Source organism: Bombina bombina, chromosome 3, assembly GCF_027579735.1.
Source record: "Bombina bombina isolate aBomBom1 chromosome 3, aBomBom1.pri, whole genome shotgun sequence".
In the NCBI taxonomy this organism is placed as follows: Eukaryota; Metazoa; Chordata; class Amphibia; order Anura; family Bombinatoridae; genus Bombina; species Bombina bombina.
Genome location: NC_069501.1, coordinates 987,332,024 through 987,350,576, shown reverse-complemented (window position 1 = coordinate 987,350,576; position 18,553 = coordinate 987,332,024). Strand labels below are relative to the sequence as shown.

At 39.0% G+C, this 18,553-nt stretch overlaps 1 protein-coding gene across 1 annotated transcript in view; it reads right to left on the bottom strand.

The window, feature by feature from the left end:
• Nucleotides 1-18,553, bottom strand: part of SMARCC2 (SWI/SNF related, matrix associated, actin dependent regulator of chromatin subfamily c member 2) — a 422,396-nt gene that overhangs the window by 366,290 nt on the left and 37,553 nt on the right. The window contains 3 exon segments of the mRNA XM_053708105.1: nucleotides 16,332-16,463; nucleotides 17,144-17,219; nucleotides 17,752-17,821. Of these exon segments, the coding sequence (XP_053564080.1) occupies nucleotides 16,332-16,463; nucleotides 17,144-17,219; nucleotides 17,752-17,821 (278 nt within the window).

The window sequence follows — 18,553 nt, the reverse complement described above, 5'->3', positions numbered from 1 at the left end:
AGAGTCTCTTGTCAACTGGTCTAGATCTATCCTCTGAGACAGATCCAAATGGTCTCTGTTCCATTGACTGAGCATGCATAATTGCAGAGCTCTCAAATGGAATCGAGCAAAGGGAATGATGTCCATGGAAGCGACCATCAAACCAATTACCTCCATACATTGAGCCACTGATGGCCGAACAGTAAACTAAAGAGAGAGGCAAAAGGAGAAAATTTTGCATTGTTTGACCTCCGTCAGAATTTTTTTCATAGATAGGGAATCTATTATGGTCCCTAAGAAAACCACCCTTGTATCTGGAACAAGGGAACTCTTTTCCAGATTCACTTTCCAACCATGGGAACGTAGAAAAGACAACAAGATCTCTGTATGAGAGTTTGCTTGTTGAAAAGATGGCGCCTGATCCAATATGTCGTCCAGGTATTGCGCCACTGCAATTACCTGAGAGCTGATCACTGCCAAGAGAGCCCCCAGAACCTTTGAGAAAATTCTGGGAGCTGTTGCCAAACTGAAGAGCCACAAACTGAAAGTGTTTCTCTAGAAAGGCGAATCTCAGGAATTTGTGATGATCCCTGTGGATGGGAACATGAAGATGCGCGTCCTTCAGGTCTATGGTTGTCATGAACTGACCCTCTTGGACCAAAAGAAGAATGGAGCAAATGGTTTCCATTTTGAAGGATGGTACCCTGAGAAACTTATAGAGGCACTTTAGGTCTAAAATTAATTGAAAAGTTCCCTCTTTTTTAAGAACCACAAACAGATTTGAAAAGAATCCTAGACCCTGTTCCCTTACTGGAACAATCACTCCCAGGAAAGAAAGGTCCTGAACACAGTTCAAGAATGCCTCTCTTTTTACCTGGTGTGAAGATAATCTTGAGCGGTGGAATCTGCCCCTGGGAGGAAAATTTTGAATTCTATTTTGTAACCCTGAGATAATATGTTCACAGCCCAAGGATCTGGGACATCTCGTCTCCACACGTGAAAAAACAGGGAAAGTCTGCCCCCCACTTGATCCGAACCCGGACCAGGGGCCGGCCCTTCATGTTGACTTAGACTCAGCTGAGGGTTTGATTGCTTCTGCTTATTCCAAGACTGATTGGGCTTCCAAGAAGACTTGGAATGCTCCTGCTTGGAAGAGGGAGAGGAAGACTTTTGACTTTTGAAGTTACGAAAATTACTTTGACGTTCTTTGAGTCTGTTCTTCTTGTCTTGCGGTAGAAAAGACCCTTTTCTACCCATAATATGAGAAATTATTTCTGCCAGACCAGGTCCGAACAAGGTCTTCCCCTTGTAAGAAAGCGCCAGAAGCTTGGACTTAGAGGTAACATAAGCTGACCAAGATTTTAGCCACAATGCCCTGCAGGCTAGGACATTAAAGCCAGACATCTTGGCTCCCAGTCTAATAACTTGCATATTAGCATCAGAAATAAAGGAATTGGCTAGTTTGAGAATCCTATCTTAATCCTATCTTGCATCTTCTCCAATGGAGTCTCTTCTAAAATTGATTCAGACAAGACGTTGCACCAATAAGATGCCGCACTTGCTACTGTGGCAATACAAACAGCAGGTTGCCATTGAAGAGCTTGATGAACATACATCTTCTTCAAATAAGCTTACAGCTTTTTGTCCATGGGATCCTTAAAGGAGCAGGTATACTCTATAGGCATCGTAGTTCTCTTAGCTAGAGTAGGAATAGCCCCTTCTACTTTAGGCACCATGCGCCAAGAATCTTTAATGGAGTTAGCAAAAGGAGACATCTTTTTAAATACGGGAGACAGGGAGAAAAGAATCCCTGGCTTCTCCCATTCCTGTGAAATAATCTCCGTCACACGGTCTGGGACAGGAAAAACTTCCACAGAGGAAAGAATATCATAGTATTTATTAAGTTTACTAGACTTCTGGGGTTGACAACGACAGAAGTATCGGAGTCATCTAAAGTAGCCAATACCTCCTTTAACAGTACACAAAGTTGTTCAAGCTTAAATCTGAAGTTTACTTCTTACGTATCAGATGAAGGAATAATACTGTCCGAATCTGAGATTTCACCCTCAGAGGCTACCGGCGTATCCTCCTCATCAGACTTATGAGGGAGGGCAACCTGCGTAGCAGTAGGTGGAACAGAAACCTTATCTGAATCTCTAATTTTTCTCTTGCGCTTTCCCAGCATAGGAAAAGCAGATAATGCCGCAGATAACGCAGAAGATACATGTGCAGCAAAATCTGCAGGCAAATAAACTCCTCCAGGAGGCTGAGAGGAACTGCAGGGCACTGTATGTGACGCCATAGAGGCTTGGGACGTTTGAGGCGACAGCTATGGCATTGACTGAACAGCATCATCCTGAGAGACATTGGGCTCAGAGGGCAACAATTTATCTTTAAATTGAAGTGTTCTAGCTAAGTATGCAGCACAGAATTGCATAAGCAAAACAATTTGTGCCTCTAGGCATAACAAGCATTTGTCAAAAAACACAGGAGTCTTGGTCAATGTCCATAATACTAAATAAAAAAATCCCCAAATTGTAGACATTTTTTAAATACACTGTCAATTTATGAATGTTTATTACCACAATTTGGCTGCCAGAAGTCTCTAAAACGATCGTATAGTAGATCAACACTGAAGAGACTGAAATTCAATGACGCCGCTCCACTCTGTGAATATACGAGAGCAGAGAGAAGTCACATGACCGGCAGAGAGAGAAAACTACGCAGCAAGTAAAAGGCGCGCATTTCCCTCTGCCTACAACATAAGATGCAAGTAGCTGCAGCTGGTTTCAAACTCAAGCAGTTTGTCAGTTAGCCTGTTCTAGCTAAGCAAGCAAAGAAAATCAACTGCCAAATTTTAAGTTTATACATAAATCCCTGTATATACACACATACTAATAAAGTATTTCAACAAAATTAGCCCAAAGCGGAAAAACGTCCCAATAAAGGGAAGATTAACCCCTAGTCTCAACATACATAATAATGTCTGCCCACTGCCAAAGAGAATCCTGTATAAAGGATTATAAAAATGTCCCAGTCTACTGCATATGACATATTCTTCTGAAGTGCAAGTCTCCAAGACCTAGAAGACAAAAGCACTTACCTGCAGTCTAGCTGTCCGGCAGACAGACAGCTCACAAGGCGTGAAAGTACACATACTCCTTACAGAGACCTGTATAAAAAGAAAGAACAGAGTAACCAACTCTGGCTTTCTGTACTATAAGCAGCAATGTGTTAGGAAACAGAGCAAGGACTACCTCACAACTTCCTAACTGCTTAAAAGCCACCACTACTCTACTGAAGAGATTGACGTGGACTCGGCTAAACCCAAATCCTTGCTTGCAGGGAAAAGTACCCGAAAAAGAAATTCAGACACCAAACTTCACCTCCTCCATTGACAGATCAAAAAGAATGACTGGGGATTATGGGTAGGGGAGTGACACTTAACAGCTTTGCTGTGGTGCTCTTTGCCTCCTCCTGCTGGCCAGGAGTGATATTCCCACTAGTAATTGAATGACGTCATGGTTCCATATGAAGGCAGATGCCGTCTGTAACTATCAGGCATCTGCCTTCATATGGAACCGGAGCACCAATCGTTCCTTTTGCAGGCAGATGCTTGGAGCTCAGGAACTCCAGCTCTTGGGTGTAACTTTACATCCGAGACCGCTGGAGCTTCCTGCAGCTTGAAGGTATATATACATCATGCGGTACAATAGGCAAAGTACCGCATGACGTGTGTGTGTGTGTGTGTGTGTGTGTGTATATATATATATATATATATATATATATATATATATATATATATAAATATATCCTATTGTTTTAAGAGGTTAAAGGGTCATGAAACCCAACAATATTCCATTCCTTGATACAGATCGAGAATGCAATATTAATCAACTTTCCATTTTACATCTATTATCAGATTTGATTAATTATCTTGGTATTCTTTGTTGAAAGAGCAGCAATACACTAATGGGACATAGCTGAACACATCTGGTGAGCTAATGACAAGAGCCATATATGTGCAGCCAGCAATCAGCAGCTAGCTTCCAATAGTGCATTGCTGCCCCTAAGCCAACCAAAGTATGGTTTTCAACAAAGGATAGCAAAAGAAGGAAGCACATTTAACAACAGAAGTAAACTGAAAAGTTGTTTACATTTGCATACTCTATTGGAATCATGAAAGTTTCATTTTGACTTTACTGTCCATTTAAAAAAGCAAATTCTGTAACCTGCAAACACTGCAAATCAAATGACTAATTTAGGCAATTTGTACATTTTGAAAACCTAGGTGAGAGATTTAGCTTCTTAGACCATGTAGGTCTAAGTGTGGGACAAAGAATATTTTTTACACAAAAAAACTATATCACAGCACTACTGTTATATGAGTAGCACAAATCTCTTATTTACATCCAACATAATTTATGTGTCAATAATCTGTTGTATAAATAATTTCTTATTCATTAAAAAACATATTTACTTTGCAAAGCGGTAACATGTGCCACTGTCATAGTATAACATAAAAGGTATACTCACCAAATTCAAATAAGTTCTTATTAGAGTAAAATAAAATTATGGTTAAAAAATGGTCTTTATTCCTTTAGGATGTAATATCATCTAAGGCTGCCATATTGCCACTTTAGAGGAGGACACACATGAAAAATACATGTGGCAGGGTTCTTATAATGGAACATTATACAAAACATTTCGTTAAACAATCCCCGACATATATATTTTGGAGTGTCCTCCATTCAAGTGAATGTCAATTTTGATGTCAAGTGCCTGGTTTTTTAAAATTTGATTAAAAACAGGGGCACTTTAATGCATCAAAATTTACATTTCACTCCTGTTGTGAAAAAAAACGTACCTACAGCAGCTCCAGCTTCCTCCGGTCGTCGCAAGACATTTCTGACATCAGAAATGATGGATAGGTCATCCTCCAATCACGGCTCCCCCCCCCCCCCCCCCCCCGGGGAAATCAGTATCTGATTCAACGCCGTGATTGTAGGAAGTCGGATTCCTCATTTTAGACCCAGGAAGAGGCTTTGCGACGGGTGGAGGAAGATGGATCGGCTGTCAAGTTTAAAAGGTAAGTTTTTTTTCACAACACGAGTGAAATGTAAATTTTGATGAATTCAAGTGCCCCTGTTTTTAATCGAATTTTTAAAAACAGGTCATTTTAGCATCAAAATTGACATTCACTTTAAAACGGCAATGTGGCAACCCTATCACAATCCTTTCTGTCTTTGAAGGTATAAGTACACATTATAAAATACTAAAAGCCCTGCAGTCGTTTTTTTTTTGTTTGTTTTTTTAAACCTGTTAAATAGTATTTGTAAAAATCTCAACTTATAATTAAAAACATAATTTATGTAAGAACTTACCTGATAAATTCATTTCTTTCATATTGGCAAGAGTCCATGAGCTAGTGACGTATAGGATATACATTCCTACCAGGAGGGGCAAAGTTTCCCAAACCTCAAAATGACTATAAATACACCCCCCACCACACCCACAATTCAGTTTAACGAATAGCCAAGAAGTGGGGTGATAAGAAAGGAGTAGAAAGCATCAACAAGGAATTGGAATAATTGTGCTTTATACAAAAAAATCATAACCACCATTAAAAGGGTGGGCCTCATGGACTCTTGCCAATATGAAAGAAATGAATTTATCAGGTAAGTTCTTACATAAATTATGCGTTCTTTCGTGTAATTGGCAAGAGTCCATGAGCTAGTGACGTATGGGATAGCAAATACCCAAGATGTGGAACTCCACGCAAGAGTCACTAAAGGGAGGGATAAAAAATAAAGACAGCCAATTCCGCTGAAAAAAGAATCCACAACCCAAATCAAAAAGTTTTAATCTTATAATGAAAAAAAATGAAATTATAAGCAGAAGAATCAAACTGAAACAGCTGCCTGAAGAACTTTTCTACCAAAAACTGCTTCTGAAGAAGAAAAAAACATCAAAATGGTAGAATTTAGTAAAAGTATGCAAAGAAGACCAAGTTGCTGCTTTGCAAATCTGATCAACAGAAGCTTAATTCTTAAAAGCCCAGGAAGTAGAAACTGACCTAGTAGAATGAGCCGTAATCCTCTGAGGCGGAGATTTACCCGACTCCACATAAGCATGATGAATCAAAAGTTTTAACCAAGAAGCCAAAGAAATAGCAGAAGATTTCTGACCTTTCTTAGGACCAGAAAAGATAACGAATAGACTAGAAGTCTTTCTGAAGTCTTTAGTAGCTTCAACATAATATTTCAAAGCTCTTACCACTTCCAAAGAATGCAAAGATTTTTCCAAAGAACTCTTAGGATTAGGACACAACGAAGGGACAAAAAATTCTCTACTAATGTTGTTGGAATTCACAACCTTAGGTAAAAATTTAACTGAAGTCAGCAAAACCGCCTTATCCTGATGAAAAATCAAGAAGAGGAGACTCACAAGAAAGAGCAGATAATTCAGAAACGCTTCTAGCAGAAGAGATAGCCAAAAGAAACAATACTTTCCAAGAAAGTAACTTAATATCCAGAGAATGCATAGGCTCAAACGAAGGAGCCTGTAAAGCTCTCAAAACCAAATTAAGACTCCAAGGAGGAGAGATTGACTTAATGACAGGCTTGATACGAACCAAAGCCTGTACAAAACAACGAATGTCAGGAAGATTAGCAATTTTTCTGTGAAACAGAACAGAAAGAGCAGAGATTTGTCCTTTCAAGGAACTTGCAGACAGACCCTTATCCAAACCATCCTGAAGAAACTGTAAAATTCTAGGAATTCTAAAAGAATGCCAAGAGAACTTATGAGAGGAACACCATGAAATATAAGTCTTCCAAACTCGGTAATAAATCTTTCTAGACACAGATTTAAGACCCTGCAACATAGTATTGATCACTGAGTCAGAGAAACCTCTATGACTAAGCACTAAGCGTTCAATCTCCATACCTTCAAATTTAATGATTTGAGATCCTGATGGAAAAACGGACCTTGAGATAGAAGGTCTGACCTTAACGGAAGTGGCCAAGGTTGGCAACTGGACATCCGAAAGAGATCCGCATACCAAAACCTGTGTGGCCATTCTGGATCCACCAGCAGTACAAACAAACGTTGCATTAAGATTTTGGAAATCACTCTTGGAAGAAGAACTAGAGGCGGAAAGCAGGTTGATAATTCCAAGGAAAACAGAATTTATGCTTACCTGATAAATTACTTTCTCTTGCGGTGTATCCAGTCCACGGATTCATCCTTTACTTGTGGGATATTCTCATTCCCTACAGGAAGTGGCAAAGAGAGCACACAGCAAAGCTGTCCATATAGCTCCCCCTCTAGCTCCACCCCCCAGTTATTCGACCAAAGGTTAGGAAGAAAAAGGATAAACCATAGGGTGCAGTGGTGACTGTAGTTTAAACAAAAAAATTTTACCTGACTTAAATGCCAGGGCGGGCCGTGGACTGGATACACCGCAAGAGAAAGTAATTTATCAGGTAAGCATAAATTCTGTTTTCTCTTGCAAGGTGTATCCAGTCCACGGATTCATCCTTTACTTGTGGGATACCAATACCAAAGCTTTAGGACACGGATGAAGGGAGGGAACAAGACTGGTACCTTAAACGGAAGGCACCACTGCTTGCAAAACCTTTCCCCCGAAAATAGCCTTCGAAGAAGCAAAAGTATCGAATTTGTAAAATTTGGCAAAAGTATGCAGTGAAGACCAAGTCGCTGCCTTACAAATCTGTTCAACAGAAGCCTCATTTTTGAAAGCCCATGTGGAAGCCACTGCTCTGGTAGAATGAGCAGTAATTCTTTCAGGAGGCTGCTGGCCAGCAGTCTCATAGGCCAAACGGATGATGCTTTTCAGCCAAAAGGAAAGAGAGGTAGCAGTCGCTTTCTGACCTCTCCTCTTACCAGAATAGATAACAAACAAGGAAGATGTTTGTCTAAAATCCTTAGTTGCTTGTAAATAGAACTTTAAAGCACGAACTACATCAAGATTGTGTAATAGACGTTCCTTCTTCGAAGATGGATTAGGTCACAGAGAAGGAACAACTATTTCCTGGTTAATATTCTTGTTAGAAACAACTTTAGGAAGAAAGCCAGGCTTGGTACGCAAAACTACCTTATCTGCGTGGAACACCAGGTAAGGTGAATCACACTGTAAGGCAGATAATTCTGAAACTCTTCTAGCAGAAGAGATAGCTATCAAAAACAAAACTTTCCAAGATAACAACTTAATGTCTATGGAATGTAAAGGTTCAAACGGAACCCCTTGAAGAACTAAAAGAACTAGATTCAAACTCCATGGCGGAGCCACAGGTTTATTGACAGGCTTGATTCTGACTAAAGCCTGAGCAAACGCTTGAACGTCTGGTACCTCTGCCAGACGCTTGTGTAACAGGATAGACAAAGCAGATATTTGTCCTTTTAAGGAACTAGCTGACAATCCTTTCTCCAATCCTTCTTGGAGAAAAGACAATATCCTGGGAATCCTAATCTTACTCCATGAGTAACCCTTGGATTCACACCAACAAAGATATTTCAGCCATATCCTATGGTAGATTTTCCTGGTGACAGGCTTTCTAGCCTGAATCAAGAGTATCTATAACTGACTCAGAGAACCCACGCTTTGATAGAATTAAGCGTTCAATCTCAAAGCAGTCAGACGTAGAGAAACTAAATTTGGATGCTTGAACGGACCCTGTATCGGAAGATCCTGCCTCATTGGCAATGTCCATGATGGGACAGATGACATGTCCACTAGGTCTGCATACCAAGTCCTGCGTGGCCACGCAGGCGCTATCAGAATCACCGAAGCCTTCTCCTGCTTGATTCTGGCAACCAGGCGCGGGAGGAGAGGAAACGGTGGAAAAACATAAGCCAGATTGAAGGACCAAGGCACTGCTAGAGCATCTATCAATACCGCCTTGGGATCCCGGGACCTGGACCCGTAGAGAGGAAGTTTGGTGTTCTGACGGGACGCCATCAGATCCAACTCTGGAGTGCCCCAAAGCTGAGTCAGCTGGGCAAATGCCTCCGGGTGGAGTTCCCACTCCCCCGGGTGAAAAGTCTGACGACTTAGAAAATCCGCCTCCCAGTTGTCTACTCCTGGGATGTGGATTGCTGAGAGATGGCAGGAGTGATCCTCCGCCCACCTGATTATTTTGGTTACATCCGTCATTGCTAGGGAACTCTGATGAAATCTGACTGAAATCTGATGAATTTGGCCGCAGCTAGTTGAGGCCATGCTTGAAGAGTGTTGAATATCGCCCTCAGTTCCAGAATGTTTATCGGGAGAAGAGTTTCTTCCCAAGACCATAAGCCCTGAGCTTTCAGGGAGTCCCAGACCGCACCCCAGCCTAACAGACTGGCGTTGGTCGTTACAATGATCCACTCTGGTCTGCGGAAACATATTCCCTGAGACAGGTGATCCTGAGACAACCACCAGAGAAGAGAATCTCTGGTCTCCTGGTCCACCTGAATTTGAGGAGACAAATCTGCATAATCCCCATTCCACTGTTTGAGCATGCATAGTTGCAGTGGTCTGAGGTGTATCCGAGCTAAAGGGACTATGTCCATTGCCGCTACCATTAGTCCGATTGTCTCCATGCACTGAGGTACAGATGGCGGAGGAATGGAATGAAGAGCTCGGCAAGTAGTTAACCGTTTTAACTTTCTGACCTCCGTCAGAAATATTCTCATTTCTACCAAGTCTATCAGGGTTCCTAGGAATGGAACTTTTGTGGGGGGGGGGGGAGAGAGAACTCTTTTACGTTCACCTTCCACCCGTGAGACCTCAGAAAGGCCAATACGATCTCCGTGTGAGACTTGGTTCTTTGTAAAGTCGACGCCTGAATTAAGATGTCGTCTAAGTAAGGCGCCACCGCTATGCCCCGCGGTCTTAGAACCGCCAGGAGGGACCATAGCACCTTTGTGAAAATTCTGGGAGCAGTGGCCAACCCGAAAGGAAGAGCCACAAACTGATAATGCTTGTCCAGAAAAGCGAACCTGAGAAACTGGTGATGATCTTTGTGGATAGGAATATGCAGATACGCATCCTTTAGATCCACGGTAGTCATATATTGACCCTCCTGGATCATTGGTAAGATTGTCCGAATGGTCTCCATCTTGAATGATGGGACTCTGAGGAATTTGTTTACAATTTTGAGATCCAGGATTGGTCTGAAAGTTCCTTCTTTTTGGGAACCACAAACAGGTTTGAGTAAAACCCCAGTCCTTGTTCTGCAATTGGAACTGGGTGGAACACTCCCATTTTAAGTAGATCTTCTACACAGCGTAAAAACGCCTCTTTCTTTGTCTGATCTGTAGACAGACGAGAAATGTGGAACCTTCCCCTTGGAGGAGAGTCTTTGTATAATCCCTGCACCAAAGGTTCAGCATGCAAAGCTGAAGAGGTCTCATGTGAAAACGAGCAAAGGGGATCGCGTCCGATGCTGCAGTCATGAGACCTAAAACTTCCATGCACATAGCTACTGAAGGGAATGATTGAGACTGAAGGTTCCGACAAGCTGAAACCAATTTCAGACGTCTTTTGTCTGTTAGAGACAAAGTCATGGATACTGAATCTATTTGGAATCCCAAAAAGGTTAGCCTTGTCTGAGGAATCAAGGAACTTTTTGGTAAATTGATCCTCCAACCATGTTTTTGAAGAAACAACACAAGTTGATTTGTGTGAGATTCTGCAGAATGTAAAGACTGAGCAAGTACCAAGATATCGTCCAAATAAGGAAACACCACAATACCCCGCTCTCTGATTACAGAGAGAAGGGCACCGAGAACCTTTGAGAAGATCCTTGGAGCTGCTGCTAGGCCAAAAGGAAGAGCAACAAATTGGTTATGCTTGTCTAGAAAAGAGAATCTCAGGAACGGATAGTGATCTGGATGAATTGGAATATAAAGATAAGCATCCTGTAAGTCTATTGTGGACATATAATGCCCTTGCAGAACAAAAGGCAAAATAGTAATTATAGTCACCATTTTGAATGTTGGTATTCTTACATAACGATTCAAAATTTTTAGATCCAGAACTGGTCTGAAAGAATTCTCTTTCTTTGGTACAATGAACAGATTTGAATAAAACCCCAGACCCCGTTCCAGATATGGAACTGGCACAATTTCCCCAGATGACTCCAGGTCTGAAACACATTTCAGGAAAGCTTGAGCCTTTACTGGGTTCACTGGAATGCGTGAGAGAAAGAACCTTCTCACAGGCGGTCTTACCTTGAAACCTATTCTGTACCCTTGAGAAACAATGTTCTGAATCCAATGATTTTGAATTGAATTGATCCAAACATCTTTAAAAAATCGTAATCTGCCCCCTACCAGCTGTGCTGGAATGAGGGCCGCACTTTCATGCAGAATTGGTGGCTGGTTTTGATTTTCTAAAAGGCTTGGATTTATTCCAGACTGGAGAAGGCTTCCAATTGGAAGCCGTTCCTTTAGGGGAAGGGTCAGGCTTCTGTTCCTTATTCTGATGAAAGGAACGAAAACGGTTAGCAGCCCTAAATTTACCCTTAGATTTTTTATCCTGAGGCAAAAAAGCTCCCTTCCCCCCAGTGACAGTTGAAATTATAGAATCCAACTGAGAACCAAATAATTTATTACCTTGGAAAGAAAGAGATAGCAACGTTGACTTAGAAGTCATATCTGCATTCCAAGATTTAAGCCATAAAGCTCTTCTAGCTAAAATAGCTAAAGACATATACCTGACATCAATTCTAATGATATCAAAAATGGCATCACAAATGAAATTATTAGCATGTTGAAGAAGCTTAACAATGCTATACACATTATGATCTGGTACTTGTTGCGCTAAAGCCTCCAACCAAAAAGTTGAAGCTGCAGCATCAGCAGCCATAGAAATAGCAGGCCTAAGAAGATTACCTGAACATAAATAAGCCTTCCTTAGGAAAGATTCAAGATTCATGTTTAATCTTGCAATAGAACCCCTGGCTATCATACTGCGACAAGAACTACAAGGTATTAGGTTAGGGCAAGATAAACTAGTATTATCTTTATATGCAGATGATCTGCTATTATTTATTAGAAATACGAAGAGGAATATACCACAGGCCTTAAATATTATCAATATGTTTGGTTCTATTTCAGGCTATAAAATTAATGCTAAGTCCGAAATCCTCTGGTTACATAAGACGAAAAAAGTATACAAGAACATCCTTTCCAAGAGTCTTTAAGTATTAAGTATTTAGGATTAAATTTTCATGCCGATCCAAACCAATGGTATAAATTAAATTATTCTGCTTTTTTCAAAAGAGTTTCAGAGAAACTGCAACGCTGGATTGTTTTCCCTATTTCCCTTTCGGCCAAGGTGATGATCATAAAAACTATTTTGTTCCCTCAATTAATGTATATTATGCAAAATTTACCATTATTTATAAAGAGTCAAGATACAAAAAGATTTAATAGAGATTGTGCTAATTTCATCTGGAACAATAAGAGACATATGCTATCCATAGCAAAATTAACACTCAGATTTGAAGAAGGCGGTCTATCTTTTCCAGATATTAAAAAGTATAACATAGCCACGCTAGCTCGTTTCGCATTTGATTGGGTAACAGAAGCCAACTATCTGACACATGTTCATATGGAAGAACAACTTATTGCCCCATATACACTGAAAGCCTTGTTGCACTGTTCGATATCACAGCTACTAAAGGATATTAAAAAGATGCTATTAATACGCAACACTATTGAAGCATGGCAGAAATTAAATAATTTACTCAAACTCAATTTTGAGATATCTCCACTTCTCCCAATACGAGATAACCCAAAATTTACGCCTGGTTTATCCTATGAATTTTATAATGTATGGTCTCAAAAAGGCCTACTATATTTCTATCAATGTTTAAATAACTAACTTCAGATCAGATCGTTTGAGGATATTGCTAGAGAATTCGGTCTTTCAAATAAATTTTTTTTTGCTTACTTGCAGATCAGACATTTTATAACAGAAAGTAAAATATTAAATGTAGAACGCGAAGGATGGGGGCAAATTGAAACATATTTAACGTATTACAAAACAGGCAAACATAGTATCTCCTTATTATATAAAATCATGCTTGCTAAATAGGGCCAGTTAATAATTAATAGTCTTTTTGAGAAATGGAATACCCATTTTGAGAACATGACTGTAGATACATTAAACGCAAGTTTTAAATGGGTCAAGAGTTCTTGGAAAGAATCACATATAAAACTAATTAATAATGCCTATTTGACACCTATGAAAATGACTAAATGGAATTCCAACTCCGCCAATAATTGCCCCAGATGTAATAATTTAAGTGCAGATATAGTGCATTGCTTTTGGGAGTGCCCCCAAATTCTGCAATTTTGGAGCAAAATAGAATTTTGGCTCAATAAGATGCTAGACACTAGAGTAAAAATTACATCTAAAAATATTTTTTTCTTTTCACTGCAGAGACTAATAGAGACAACGGCAATCTTATCAATACGGCAATCATGCTGGGACGTAATCTAATATTAAAAAATTGGAAAAGTAGAAAGGCCCCTTCCTTGTCTTGTTTCATAAATTCAATACACGCACAGTTAATTTTTGAACAAATGAGTATCTCAATCTCACAAAAAAGAAAAATTAAAGCTTTTTTTTTTCAAAATGGTTAAGAGTTATTCTATCTTACCCGCGTGATATTTAGTTCTCTATCATTTTTAATTTTCGAAGAACAGAATATTTTGAAACTTTGATTTTGACAGGGGTTTTCCCAACTGAATGGTATTGACCCTGGATGAATTTAACCCGAGAGGGCTCTGTGGAGAGTATAGGCCATCTGGGGAGAGGGGGTGGATGAGAGGAGAGGGGATGGGTTGTGGGGCAAAAAGGGAGAATTTTTTTTTTTTTCCTTCTCTTTTCTTCCTTCTCTTTTTGTCTTGTCATTGTTTGTGGTATGCCCTCCCCCTCTCTCATAACGGAGAGAGAGGGGGAAGGGTGTAAAAAATCTGAAAAACACCAACATGGGTACGAGAATATATTATGTTTGAACCCTACTGTTAGATCAAGATGGAGATATAATTATAAGTGTTACTATATGACTGTAATATGGTGTTTTCTTTGTCTTTAAGCTGTACCCATTTTGTTTCAATAAAAAATTTATACAGAAAAAAGGAAAGATTCAAGCTTCCTATCTAAAGGATCTTTGAAAGAAGTACTATCTGCCATAGGAATAGTAGTACGTTTAGCAAGAGTAGAGATAGCCCCATCAACTTTGGGGATTGTTTCCCAAAACTCCAATCTATCAGCCGGCAAAGGGTACAGTCTCTTAAACCTTAAAGAAGGAGTAAATGAAGTACCCAAACTATTCCATTCCCTGGAAATTACATCTGAAATAGCATCAGGAACTGGAAAAACCTCTGGAATAACTACATGAGGTTTAAAAACCGAATTTAAACGTTTACTGGTTTTAATATCAAGAGGACTAGACTCCTCCATATCTAATGCAATCAACACTTATTTTAGTAAAGAACGAATAAACTCCATCTTAAATAAATATGAAGATTTGTCAGTGTCAATATCTGAGGCAGAATCTTCTGAACCAGATAGATCCTCATCAGAGATAGATAAATCAGAATGTTGGCGGTCATTTAAAAATTCATCTAATTTATGAGAAGTTTTAAAAGACCTTTTACGTTTATTAGAAGGTGGTATAACAGACAGGGCCTTCTGAATAGAATTATAAACAAATTCTCTTACATTAACAGGAATATCCTGAACATTAGATGTTGAAGGAACAACAGGTAATGGACTACTACTAATGGAAATATTGTCTGCTTTTGAAAGTTTATCATGACAACTAACACAAACTACAGCCGGAGGAACAGTTACCACAAGTTTTCAACAAATGCACTTAGCTTTGGTAGAACCGACATCAGGCAGAAGCATTCCAGAAGTAGATTCTGATACAGGGTCAAATTGCGACATCTTGCAATATGTAATAGAAAAAACAACATATAAAGCAAAATTATCAAATTCCTTAAATGACAGTTTCAGGAATGGGAAAAAAACAGAATAAGCCTCTGGAAACCAGAAGCAAAAAGAAACAAAGACTTAAATAATGTAAAAAAAACTGGCGCCAAGAATAACGCCCACAACTGAAAAAAATTTTGACGCCAAAAACGTCTGCAACAAACACGAGCGTCATAGATGACGCAACTACTCTCAGAGTCAACTACGATGCCGGAAATGACGTCATTAACGTCAACAAACTTAATTCTCGCACCAAAAAATTCTCACGCCAAAAATGACGCAATAAATTCTAGCATTTTTTGCACCCGCGAGCATTACAGCCTGCAATTTAGAAAGAAAAGTCAAATTTTCAGGTAAATTTTTTTTTTATCCATATGCATTTCCCAAAAATGAAACTGACAGTCTGTAAGAAGGAAATATACTGATTAACCTGAATCATGGCAAATATAAGTATAAAACATATATTTAGAACTTTACATATAAAGTGCCAAACCATAGCTGAGAGTGTCATAAATAAAATAATACATACTTACCAAAAGACACTCATCTACATATAGTAGATAGCCAAACCAGTACTGAAACGAGAATCAGCAGAGGTAATGGTATATAAGAGTATATCGTTGATCTGAAAAGGGAGGAAGAATCTCTACGACCTATAACAGAGAACCTATGAAATAGATCCCCGATAGGATGACCATAGCATTCAATAGGCAATACGCCCTTCACATCCCTCTGTCATTCACTGCACTCTGAGAGGAAAACCGGGCTTCAGCATGCTGCGAAGCGCATATCAACGTAGAAATCTCGCACAAACTTACTTCACCACATCCATAGGAGGCAAAGTTTGTAAAACTGAATTGTGGGTGTGGTGGGGGGTGTATTTATAGGCATTTTGAGGTTTGGGAAACTTTGCCCCTCCTGGTAGGAATGTATATCCCATACGTCACTAGCTCATGGACTCTTGTCAATTACACGAAAGAAACCTTTGTTACGAAAATACAAATGTTGCTGGAAGGACCATTAAATAAAGTATATTAACAAACAAAAAGTGCATAATAAAACCAAAATGCAGTAGCACTTATGCTTAATTTTAAACAAGCAATATTTGTTTTGAACAAATTTCAACATTTTCTTTAATTTGCCAGTACCCTGTATCATGTGACAGCCATCAGCCAATCACGGACTCATTTGCGTACACACTGTAAACTTTTGCACATACTCAGTAGAAAGTTAAAGTTTGACTTTAGTATCCCTTTAATAAGCAATTGAAGATATGGTATATGGGGAATACGCATATCAGTGAGTGGTTGCTTTAGATCCTAATTAGAAGTCTCACCTCATCAGTTAAGGTTTTAGCAGATATTTTCTTCCGGCGAATAGTAGGGCTCCTCTCATCATTAACCTCGTAGTCCTCCTCATTCATCCACTCATTAAATGAATCTGTGTCCAGAATCCATTTGGTATGAACCTACTCAATAGAAGATTTTTATTACATAAATATGTGAAGTTTTTTTGTTTGTTTTTACAACAGGGATTATATCAAATGTGTGCAGTGTTAGAATATGAATAGAATTGCCACAGCACATAGTGCTCATTATTAAAACAAACAGATAATATACAAATTAAAAACAAACTTTACTTTGTTTTCTCTTTATTTTTTTCTCTTCAAAATTATATGAATTGTATTGCAAACTATCAGCCGCTAGCAGGGGGTGTCAATCAACCCAATCGTATAGGATCGGGTGGATTGATGTCCGCAGCCTCAGAGGCAGCGGACCAGTTAAGAAGCAGCTCGGTGGAAACAGGGGCATCAGGCCCTTTGATAGATCGGCCCTTATGTCTGAAATTGAATTAAGTTGCTACATCTTAAAAGGGAAATGAAAACCAAAATATTTTCTGTCATGATTCGGATAGAGAATACAATTTTAAACAAAATTCCAATTTACTATTATTTAATTTGCTTTATTTTTCAGATATCTTTTGCTGGGTGAGCCAATCACATGAGGCATCTATGTGCAGCTACCAATCAGCAGCTATTGAGCCTATTTAAATATGTCTGTATGCCTTTAATTACACACTAAAGGGAAGACTCCCTCTTACTGTAGATACAATTTTAATTTAATATATAACTGTGGAAGATGGATTTACCTTGCGTGGTTTTTCTGGAGTTGGTGCATCTTCAACTGAAGCTTCAATTTCACTCGCAGGAATCCACGTGTCATAACTAGGGCAACAAAAAGGTTGATTGCTTTTTAATGTCATAAAAAGCACAATGTGATACAGACCACATTGTACACTCAAAACATATTACTCACAGCTAGGGCATTTTATTTTTACTGGAGGAACTCTCCTGATCTTACGTATGGTTAAAACCATAAGCAAAATCTAAACAAGATGATTTCTTTTATATTCCTTTGAATTTGCTGCTTGTGACCACGCCTCAGTGCTACATAATTAAAAACCGGTGTGTGTCCGTTTAAGATTCAGTTCCTGTCTTTGTGACTTTATGATTAGATAAAAATGTGAACTTGTCAAATTGATAGTTACACTTTACTTGCATCACAAATCATAGTGGATCTAGCACGCTATGTATGTCATAGGAATATTTACATACAACTACAAGTATGTGGCATGTGATAACTGACCTAGAAATACACATCTCAACACACAATTTCTAATTAATTTTAAATAAATGGGATTAGAATTCAAACAATCATTAACTTTAAAAACTTGCGTTCAACATAATCACTCCCTACCTGTCAGGATAATAACCCCAGTGAAGAAGAACCTGCTTGTCTCTCTTCAATATTGGCCGTACCCACTCCTCTAAATGACACAGACAAAAAGAGGACAAAATGAGAGCATGTAAAACACCAGTAAGAAAAACAAAATACCGAGTGGGTGTTTTGGTAAAGTGAAAAGTGTAGCACCACCATTCTCGTTTAAACCAAAATGTAACGTAAAAGGACATAAAACCATAACAATTGAGTATTCACTTAGATACACCATAAACAGTTTGTTTACTGAAAATGGAAGTAGCCTTAGAACCATCTTCTGAATATTTGATTGAAGGCATGAAGCCTATGCTTTTAATAGACATTATAACCTCCCTTTGAGGATCACTGAAACAACAATTCATTACCATAATTTTCAATCTTGAGTTGTATTACTAAAAATATATATCACACTAGGAACTAGGAAACAGATATTAATGAAGCCTCTTCAATCTAAATAATTTAAGAGACTGCTATGCATCAGAAAGATTAATGAATGACACACAGTGTGGGTTGGGTACAGCACACACACTGTAAGTGCACTCACTGCTACACATTATGCATATTAGGGGAATTGCAGATGAGCAGTTACACTGCATATTATAAGGTCCTTGCCAAATACAAGTTTGTAAGCTTGTTGGTGCTCCCCAAATTAATAAATATAAACAGAAGATGAGAATCAACAGTGCTATAGTTGATGCTGGCCCAGAAGCCAGTACAACCCAGTTAGACAAAGAGAAGTACTCTGCTTAGTTAAAGGGATACTAAACCTAATTTTTAATTT